The sequence below is a fragment of the Carlito syrichta genome, unplaced genomic scaffold (assembly GCF_000164805.1).
Source record: "Carlito syrichta isolate Samal-C Ts95f unplaced genomic scaffold, Tarsius_syrichta-2.0.1 Scaffold314854, whole genome shotgun sequence".
Lineage (NCBI taxonomy): Eukaryota > Metazoa > Chordata > Mammalia > Primates > Tarsiidae > Carlito > Carlito syrichta.
The window spans coordinates 68,345-79,699 of NW_007258950.1; the positions used below are offsets into that span (position 1 = coordinate 68,345).

The 11,355-nt window shown below is 34.2% G+C and overlaps 1 protein-coding gene across 1 annotated transcript in view; it reads left to right on the forward strand.

Moving 5' to 3' along the window:
* The window catches only part of LOC103274680 (dmX-like protein 1), a gene marked incomplete at its 5' end in the record, with an annotated part of 98,683 nt that overhangs the window by 68,226 nt on the left and 19,102 nt on the right, over positions 1 to 11,355 (forward strand). The window contains 3 exons of the mRNA XM_008072112.2: positions 2,071 to 2,192; positions 2,551 to 2,692; positions 7,648 to 7,708. Coding sequence (XP_008070303.2) covers positions 2,071 to 2,192; positions 2,551 to 2,692; positions 7,648 to 7,708 — 325 coding nt within the window. The remainder of the gene's footprint in view (positions 1 to 2,070; positions 2,193 to 2,550; positions 2,693 to 7,647; positions 7,709 to 11,355) is intronic.

Genomic DNA, 11,355 nt, shown 5'->3' on the forward strand with positions numbered 1-11,355 from the left:
AAAAAAAACAATTAGCTGAGTGTAATGGCTCACACCTGTAGTCCCAGCTACTCAGGAAGCTGACTTGGGAGGATCACTTGAACCCAGGAATTAGAGGCTGCAGTGAGCCATGATTATACCACTGCCCTCCAACCTGGGTTGCAGAATGAGACCCTGGTGTTTAAAAAAAAAAAAAAAAAAAGAAAAGGTGGCCTTAGGTACTTTAGTCCAAGGTTAAACGTGTCTTAATCATTTTTCCTTTCTATCTCCCCTGATTGCCTTACTGTATAGTTTCTAGTAACTTCTAGTTGCTCTTTTGTTTCCTATTCTTTCTGTTAACTTGAAGGATATATGTGTCTTCTTTTTATGTATTCTTAAAGGATACTTAAAGAAGATTTTACATATATATGTTTTATTATCTACACCCTGCATTACTTGCCCTCTTGAAGAACAGATGATTTTAAATATTCTATGCTACAAAAGAAACTAATTTTTTATTCTTGAGGATTATATATAAGTAACTAGCAATAAATAGTTATCCACACATATATAAAGTCTGCAATTTACTGTGTATAAGTAAATTTAATTTTTGTTTCCCAAGATTTGTTTTTTTTAAATATCCTTGCTATATTTGTAGCTCAGAAATAATACCTTTTGCTTTAAATTGCATTTCTTTAGATGCCATTGAGGCTGAACTTTTTTTTCATTTATTCAATTGGGAGCTATCTATGTCAAGAATTGTGAAAAGTCTCAGATTTTTTCCTTAAATTCAAACTAACAAGTCGACTTTGACAATTGAAGAGATACTGTTAGAAGACATAGGACTCCTGGTTCAGAGACAAAGGACTGTTTATTTCCAACAGCAAGAACAGTAGCCAGCAAATCAGTATTTTACACTGGTTTCTTGAGCCATAGTTCCCACAGTTCCCTTGAGTCTTGCTTTGTTCCCCAGTCTGGTCTCGAACTTCCCACAGTTCCTAACAAAAGGGTACTTTTATACTTTTAAAAATTTAGTATTGTTGCAATATGGATGACTTTATCTACCAAACTATAACTTTCAAAAGATTCTATAAAGGAAAATTCCTAAAACTGAGTGAGAGGCAGAGAGCCAGGTGATACCTACACATACAACACTACAGGTGAGGATCACCGAGTTTAAGGAACCCAAATATTTTGTAAGGGACAGTAAACATACCTGCTCTTTGATCTGGAGGAAGAGACTATAGCTATACAAACATCCTGGTAAATGATACTACAGAACCCAGGGCAGAAATGACTCACTTGTAAGGCAAGCAGAAATGGGGAGACCCATGGAGAATTGTCTCCCAACAGCCTAATTATATCTTTTTTCCATATAACTCTCTGGGATCTCAGGGTTTTCTTTTTTTTTTTTTATTAGTTTATATTAGAATTTGGCGTAGTGATAAGGTTAATTCTGTTTTCCTTTTGCTCTGAATATCTTCCTGTTTTCTGTTTTAGAGATATACCTTTTAATTTATAGACATTTAAAATTTTGTCATTTAATTTTCCAACTTTTCATTTATGATTTCTTTTGGCATACTTCTTCCTCTATTTTTCTCCCCCTACACCTTTTCTATGTAACCTTATCCCACTTCTGCTTTCCTGCCTAAGATTGAAAACCTTTAGGAGAATGTGATATTATTTTATTTGAATAATTAACAATTATATTTTTAGTTTATATCTTCATATCTCCCTCACCTTTCTGTACCTTCCAGGACTCCTATCTTCACCATCTTCCTCTACATTTCTGAATTGTGCAAACCTTAGATACATCATAACATTCTGGCAGACTAGAGAGAGTTCTGGGAGAGGAAGTAAAGTGGTACATGTATTGCCATTTATAGTTGGCTTTCTTTTGGATCTACTTTTCCTAGAGCATAAACATATTTCTAAGCTCAAGCTAATGATTATTTCACTAAAAATTTAATTGGTAAAATTAATGTAAAATATTCATTTGTAAGAATTCTATATATCCTATACTTTAGTTATCATTTTAGAGGTTATTCAAAAGTAACTCATATACCTGTTTTGGTTATTCATTTTTAAATTGCTGTTTGATTTCTTTTTCAGGCAAATAGAAATTGCATAGCAATTGCTTCCAGCCATGATGTTCAAGAACTGGATGTTTCCGGAATTCTGGCTACACAAATCTATACTTGGGTAGATGATGACATAGAAATGGAAACAAAAGGGTACTTGTATACTTTTTTTTTTAAATTTAGAAATGTTGTAGTATGAATGGCTATATCCACTGAACTATAACTTTCAAAATACTCTGTAAAGGAATACTCCTAGATTATAAGCACAATGGAAGCTTATGTACTAAAGAGCAAACAGAGGGTGGGAAGAGCTTTAACAAAAGGAATTGAGAGTCAAAAAAGAGTATGTGAAAGGAATGAAAACTGTTCAGGTGTGAAGTCGTCTACGAGTTAGGAGTAAGCTGAATAAATTAATTTTAAAGAGAAGTAAAAATTCAAATATTAGAGCTTTCAAGTGTAAAAAACAAAGAATTGATATGTTGTTTTCATTCTAGTCAACATTCCTTTGTAGATCAGAAGATTTCTTGGTTATACATGCTCGTGATGATTTAACAGCTGTTCAGGGAACCACCCCATATACACATAGCAATCCTGGCACTCCAATCAACATGCCATGGCTTGGTAGTACACAGACAGGCAGAGGAGCATCTGTGGTATGTAAAGTTAAAAATATTTGTTTGTATATAACTATCTTATTTTTCCATCTAGGTTAATGGATAAAGGATGGTTTTAAAATTTTTTTAAATTACTGAATTTTTAGTAAGTCTTATAACCTGGAAATTAGAAATTTTGGTTATGAAGAATAATGTATTTTCATTTGAAAGGGTAACAAAAGTTGTTTTAAAAATACACATTGTTAATAAACAAAAGAGCTATATTTTAATAATAATTTGGAGCATATTGGTTCAAATCAGGCTTTAGTAAGTTATGGTCAATAGACCAAATCCTGCTTATCACCTGTTTCTGTACAGCCAGCGTATTAAGAATAGTGTTTACATTTTTTCAGTGATAGAAAAAATATTTGTGGCACATTTCAGTATCTATTTATAAATTTAGCTTTACAGATACACAGCCATGGTTATTTGTTTATATTTTATCTTTGGTTGCCTTCACACTGCAGTGACAGAATTGAGTATCTGTAACAAAAATTATTTGCCTATAAAGGCCAAAACATTTGCTATCCAATCCTTTATGAAAAAGGTTTATTGCCAGGCATGGTGGCTCACGCCTGTAATCTCAGCAGTTTTGGGAGGCTGAGACAAGAGAACCACTTTAGCCCAGGAGTTCAAGACCAGCCTGGGCAACATAGTGAGATCTTATCTCTAGAAAAAAAATATAAAAATTAGCCAGGCATGGTGGCACACATCTGTAGTTCCAGCTACTTGGGAGGCTTAGGCAAAAGGACTATTTGAGCCCAGAAACTCAAGGCTTCAGCCTGGGCATTAGAGTGAGATCTGGTTTCAAAAAAAAAAAAAGGTTTGGTAACCCCTTGATTGCTATGATATCTTTTAGTGAATATCAATTAACAACTGTGTCCATATTAAGTATGACTTTTTAAAATACTGAGACAAATATACTATTCTTTTTTAAAAACAAAAATAGCATAAAATATTAAGAAATTAAGCAAAATATACTATACAGATGAACCGAAACGATGGAGTTTGTATTTGAGCTTTGCTTTTTTAGTTGTGATTAACATTTATGCTTCTAGGAATTTCCTTTATTATTACTTAGGGTGTAGGAATTGATACGCAGATTCAAAGAATCAAAGAAAGATGGTAGGGCTTTTTAAATTTTATAAGTCCTGCAAGATAATTTCCTTAGACAAAATATATTATTTTTTATTAATTAGTATGGATACTTGTTTAAGTAAATGTTCAAACGTCTTCAATAATACCTTATAGCATGTTGTACTTAATGCAATTCCTTTATCATTGAGATAACCTTAAAATTATTTGCAATGTCTGCTGTAGCTATTATTTACTCCTGCTTAACCATTCTTCAGATAAAGTTTGAGATCCAGTTCCAGGGCAGTCAAGTTACTCAGCTCAGGTCACTGTGTTGGATTTGTGGTAGACCTTGGTTTTTTCTTTTTTTAGTTGGAGTGTCTTTTGTCCAGGCTCTAGAGTACAGTGAGTGGCACACTTCTTAAGTAGCTGGGACTACAGGCGTGTATCATGACTCCTGGCTAATTTTTTTATTTTTTGTAGAGACAGGGTCTTGCTATGTTGCTGAGAGAGGAAATAGTTAAAAGTTGGTTAGAAACAATAGCTTAGCTTAACTAAATGTCCTTACTTAACGTTGGCTTCTTATACTATTATTAACATAATATTTGCATTACAATTTTACCCTCCCAATAGACTTTTCTAAAATACTTATAAATAGTCAAGATAAAATAACTTGCGTCAAAGACCCACATACATAATAAAAATTAGGTCTCAAAAAATAGGAGACAAATAAAATATAAATAAAGAACACACCCCCTCAAATTAAAGTAAAAACCATAAACAAACTTTTAACACAAATTACTGTTTCAGACCCCCTCTCTTTTACTAGAAAACTTTATTAGTTAAACTCCTTTCACTCATCCTTTTAATATTCATGTTCCTTAATCTTCATAATTGTAAAACAAAAACCCAAAATTATTAATTTAAACTAACAATAAAATTCAAAACTCCTACAACATTGCCTAGCCTGCTCTTGAATTCCTGGACTTAGTCAGTACTTGACCCCCAAAGTGCTGGGATTACAGACGTGAGCCACTGCACCTGGCCAGAACTAGTTTTTAATGTTTGTTTGTTTTTTTGAGTTGGAGTCTCACTGTGCCCAGACAGGAGTACAGTGGCATGCTCGTGGCCACTGCTGCTCGACTTGCTGGGCTCAGGTGATCCTTCCGCCTCAACCTTCCAAGTAGCTGGAACTACTGGTGCAAGCCACCACACTTAGCTAATTTTTTGGTTTATTGTAGAGACATGGGCTCAGGCAATTCTCTCACCTCCACCTTCCAAGATTCTGGGATTGCAGGTGTGAGCCACCATTCCTATCCCAGAACTGATTTCAGGTAGCAGTATTTTAAGGATTACATTGAATTTTAAATGCAGTCTAGTTGTTATTCAAATGAAATGACATGGTCAATGGCAGTTAAATTTTTTCCAATTGACAGATATGTTAAAGTTATGTGTAAAATTTAACTGATGTTATGATCTTTTTTTTTGTTTTTTTTTTGAGTCTTACTCTGTTGCCCAGGCTGGAGTGCAGTGGCATACTAACGGCCACCACAGCCTCAACCTGCTGGGCTCAGGCAATCCTCTCACCTCCACCTCCCAAAGTACTGGTATTATAGGTGTGAACCATCGCACCGGCTGATATTATAATCTTTTAAAGGGAATATGCAAAAGATATGAATAAGAATAATAGGTCCTTTTTTGAACTCCTGTTTTGGAGACTACAATACACTTCTTCCTGTAACAGCTTTCTTGCTAGTCTTTTGCTCCCTCTGTTCTTTACACAGCAACTAGTTATTCTTTTCTAAAATATCTTTCAGATTGCCACTCCCTTTCTAAATACTTTAGATTTCCCAACACAACTTTAAAAAAACAATTTTTTTAATGTGGTGTCTAAAGCCCTACAAAATGTAGTCCTCGGCAACCTAATTTCCTTTCATCCTATATCTGATTCTCTTTGCTGTAGGTAGTTACACTGACTTCTTTCTGTCTCTTGAACACAGTAAGCTCATTGCCATGTCAGAGCCTTTGCCTCTCCTTCTGCTTAAAATGCTCTTTCCCTCTGTTTTATTGTTCACATCTCAGCTCAAATGCCCAGAGATTTCTCTGGCTTCCCTAATGAAGGCATTTGCCCTTACCCACTCTGTCCCCACTCACCTTATATTTTATTATCTCATTTTATCATCCTTCTAGCACTCATCAGTTACTGAAATTATTTTTTCATTATTTAGTTGTCTTTTTTAATACCCCCTGGGAAAGTAAGCTTAGATTCTAATTGCTTTGCAAGCAGGCAGATGATCCCTAACTACGAATGGTATTGGGCATATAGTAGATGTTCAGAAAAATGTGTTTATACTCCAAAGCATTATAATATAAAAATTGACTTTTTTGGCATTCCTCTTAGGATTGAATTTTCTTCCTATCTGTGTCTTAGAAAGACATCTTTTTTTTTTTTTTTTTTTTAGGAATTGTGATTTATAAACATAAATATTGAGATTATCTAACTCTACCCTTAAGAGAAAGACACCAATAGAATAAGGTTGTTCTTTTTTATGTGAGTCTTCTAAAATAGTTAATAATTTCTCTGTCTTATAGTATTCTATGTATGCTTTTAGAAACTGTTTTTTAGCCTATGTTATATTTTTTTACTCATGGTTCTCTTGTGATATATTAAGAAAAAAAAAGACAAAAGCAAGAACAAGAACCTTTAAGCATTTCTTTAAGAGCATGGGGTTTAATTACAACGTTTACTAAACAAAGGTAATTTTCAGATTTTTTATTTTTTCTAGAATTTGATCAAGTATTTTCTTAATCCTGTCACTTTATCAAAAGGTAAATAATAACTAATAACAGTATTCTTGTTATGACCAACTTCTGCTATTTTGGAGTATAACCGCATCTATATCTTTCAGTTTTTCTGTCCCTCACCATTTTTCTGGCCTACCCTTATGACTAACTCCCTACCTTCTCCACAGCTTTAGGCTAACGGAACAATTTCAAAATCCAAAAGAATAGCAGCGGTAACAAAATCTACCAGAGAATGATGCTACCAACTTAGGATAACGTGTAGCTGTGGTTATGGTGCTACGAAAATAGGGAATGTTCTATAAATTTAAGTTTTCCTTTTAATTTTATGTATTTGTTTTACTTTATAGGCAAGTTAAATAATTTAAAGCATGACTTAAAGAATAGACAATTCTAAGCTATCATTTTATCAGTTATGAATTTTATTTAATTTTCTGCTTACCTCTTTTATTTTCTGTCTGTCTTTTTAACCTTATAGTATTCAGGGTTATTCTAATAAATTTAGTGGAATCAGCAAAGAATTGGCAAGAAAGGAGGGAAAGACTAAATTCGTGAGGGAAATTTGTTAGCAGATCCTAATAAAAAATACAGAAATGTATGCACAATTAACTATGAGGTATACTATTAAATTTCTTTTTTGTCATATCTAGTATTTTTAACACTCATAATGGTAATTATGAAAGCACATTAAAAAATAAATGCTATTTGAATCTTGTCACAATTTAAAATTTTAGGCTGGGCGTGGTGGCTCACGCCTATAATCCCAGCACTTTGGGAGGCCAAGGTGAGAGGATTGCCTGAGCCTGCATGTTTGAGACCAGCCTGGGCAACTTGGCAAGACCTCATATCTGTAATAAATCAAAAAATTAGCCAGGCATAGTGACGTGTGCCTTGTAGTTCCAGCTATTTGGAAGGCTGAGGCAGAAGGATTGCCTGAGCCCAGCAAGTTGAGGTTGTGGTGGCTGGGAGCATGCCACTGCCCTCCATCCTGGGTGACAGAGTAAGACTCCAACTCAAAAATAAAATAAAATTTTAATCCTTTTTATTGTAACTTTAAAATAATTTTTCTTTTTTACCAGATGATTAAGAAAGCCATTAATAATGTTAGAAGAATGACTTCTCATCCAACTCTTCCTTACTGTAAGTTGATAATAATTAGTGATTATTCTTATTATCTCTATTTTTGGTAATTTTATTATAAGAAATTTATGGGAACCTTTTAGTTTCATTTGAAGACAGCATTTATTTGACTTTTAATAGAGTAGTTGCTAGCAAATAACATATTTCAAAACTGGATAAAAATAGAAAAATATATTTTTCTGAACTAATGGTGAATGCTAACTTATTGCAGTACAGTTTTTGGCATTTTGACTGTTTATTTCCTAGTTAACAGATTTTATCTTTGAGTGTTTCTGGATGTCTTAGTGCTAAATTATAGAGAATAATTATTGTTTTAATAATAGGATTGCTGCCAACTTTTATTACATAGACCACAATCATACCATAGTCATTTATTACCTTATCATAATCAGTTTGTATGTCTTTTTTTCAGTTTATCTTTTATGAGACACATTAATAGTAAGCATAGGAAATAGTTGTTAGTAAATTCTTATATTCTACGGCGGAATATATTTGTTTTCAGTTAATCTTCATAGGAATCTCAAAAGCTTCTCTTCCTTCAACCAAGTGCTTAATTAATGGGGAATTTGTTGAAGGTATTGATTCTGGTGGGTTGGAATCAATACTCATGTTGATAAGTGAGTATTCCAAGTTTTTTAAATACTATTTTTATGTTGTGCCCTTCACCAAGTTGTTCTACCACACAGTAACAAGAATAGTGCGTGTTAAGTAAGAAGTATTCATGCCCTTCCAATTTAATGACCTCTTAAAAGACTTTAGAACCTTTACTATGGGGGATATTCCGATAAACTACAGTTGACAAAATCAGGCCCCAGGTATGGTGGCTTATGCATGTAATCCTAGTATTTTGTGAGGCTGAAGCTGGAGGATCACTTGAGCCCAGGAGTTTGAGGCTGCAGTAAGCTATGGTCATGCCACTGCACTCAACCTGGGCAACAGAGCAAGACCCTTCCTCTTAAAAAAAATTTTGTTTCCTTACATTGAATTTATTCAACATTAGAACTGTGTATTTTTTCCACAAGTTTAATGTGAAGTAAGAACTAAAACACAGTCATGAAGCTTGAAGAGTAAAAAGTCCAAATGTATTTTACATATAAAGTTTAAATAATATTTCTCCCACAGCAGGAAATATCTGGCATGACTTAAAACTATTCTTACTCTCCACAATCTGGTTTGGATGTTTCCTGAGATATCAAAAGGATCTCATTTTCTCTCAATTTCATAGCATGTATGTTGATAGGTGAATAGTTTTTAGTGAATATCCTGTACTTCAAGCCCATAATATAAATAAAGAGATCACCTCCCAACTTCAGTGGTGATTAATGAACCTGTTTTCAGAGGTATTAGATATTATCTAGTCACTGCTGTCTTGCAATAAGTACCTTCTCTGTTCAGAGAACTACCATAACTGGCAGATAAGAGACTAGAAAAGTGTAAAGCTAATTAAATTAATCACTGGATTTTTTTCAGCATATCTTTTCATGTTACAAACATGCAGGTAGTATTTTAGTTCAACAGTAAGTTTACTTTAGTTCAACAATAAACACTTTTATGTAGTAAAAACTTTATGAGACAGAATTTTTTAAAAATTAGCCTGAAGTTGAAATATCTCAAAATAGCTGTTTGTTTCTGTTTTATTGAAACAGATCTTAGTCATTGTAAGCCTCTACTTTTTGACTTCTACTCCAAAAAGCTTTTTAGAAGTTGGCCTAATATATTTATAATTTTCTGTGTTGGAAAACACACTCTGTTTCTCTATATTCCCACAAACACTTCTGATACTAGATATGTTAGTTTTTTCCATCCCAAGCCATTCCCCACTCTGAATACCAGCTGTGTGCCTATAATTTAGGTTAATTATGACACTATCTACTTGGAGTTCAAGTCAAATCCCACGAGTTAAGGGCTCAGTCCTACAAAACTGCCCCTCACTACAGGCACCAATTGCAAGTTGTAGGTTGTCACCTATACATCTGACTGACTCACTATAAATCAGAGTTCTCACCACTCACTCCTTGGGTTTAATTTGCTAGAAAGATTCGCATTCAGGGAAACACTTTACTTACATTTACCATACAAAACATGTTTATCATACAAAACATTATAAAGGAAGCAAGTGAAGAGGTATATAAGGCAAGGTCTGTAAGGGACCTTAGCACAGGAGCTTCTGTCACCTGAAGTTGGGGGCATGCTACCTTCCCAGCACATAGACATATTCGCCAACTAAGAAGTTTCTCAGATCTCCTTGTTCAAGACTTTCTATATAACTTAATCTCCAACTCCCTATCCTACTCTTTTCTGGAGATTGGTAGGGTAGGACTGAAAGTTCCAATGCTCTAGGCTGTCTAAGAGACTTAGGATCTAGGGACAAGGACCAAATAAATAACAGTATTTTATTCCACACTGGGTCCTTCTTTTTCTCTTTCAAAATGTTTAATTTATGTTTCCCTTTTCATAAATATTTGTTGAAATCATACTATATGGTAGGCTGTATATAGGCGTAGCTGAGTAAAAGTGATGAGACCATGCATACGTGGTTCATCATTTTACAGCTATCCTCATTCTACCAAAGGTAATTATACTAAGTCTGATTCATGTTCAGCATCTGTCTAGTTTCATTAAACTTATTGACGTAAGTTCAGCAAGAGCAGTGATGGATCATACAGCCTTCTTAAAAGTCTGCTTTGCTGGAATATTATTAATAAAGGATCTCAGATAAGAGATAATTTCTTGTGGCTAGGAAGCCAAGCCAAGGACTTGCCATCAGACTTCACCCCAAGTCTATAGATTTGGGTGCACTCTTCTTTTCTTGAAGTCCTAAAAATATTCTGGGGTTCCTGGTCTGGTAAGGAGGTGATAGTCCTTACTCATCTGTAAGGCAACTGTGTTAAGATAACTATATATGTACAGTTCCAGGCCAACTTTTTTTGTTTTGTTTTGTTTGCCTTATTTACTCTGTAAATTCAGCAGTAGTTGTTAAAACTGGTCGTATCTGATTTTCTTTTTCTTTTCTTTTTCTTTTAAAGATGTGGGGTACAATTCAGGATTAAGTATACAAGTAGTCTTCGTACACACAAAGTTTGGGTCTCCCTTTGGTCCCCACTTTGCCTGGTTTGAGATCAGTTTTCCTGATATTGATATTGTGGCCCCCTACCCCTACTCCCCCGCCTGGCAGTATCCTGCTACGGCCAGTCCCTTTCTTATAGTATTATAGTAAATGTTATGAGTGAGAACATGTGTCTTTGATCTTTGTTTCTGTAATAGATCACTGAGTATGATAGACTCTATCCATCCAAGTTGCTGCAAAGTCCATATGTTTGCCCTCCTTTATAGCTGCGTAATATTCCATTGTGTATATATACCACATTTTTTTTGCCCAATCCAGTTTCAGTGGGCAACTTGGTTAGTTCCATGTTTTTGCTATTGTGAATAGTGCTGCAATGAACATGCATGTGCGGTATCCTTTTTGTAGAATGATTTGAGTTACTCCAGGTATATTCCCAATAGGGGGATTGCTGGGTCATATGGAAAGCCAATGTCTAGTTCTTTTTTTAAAAAAATTTTTAATTTTTATTTTAAAGATGTGGGGTACAATTCAGAGTTAGGTATACAAATGTTCATTATGCAGGTAACCTTGTTGATGAGGT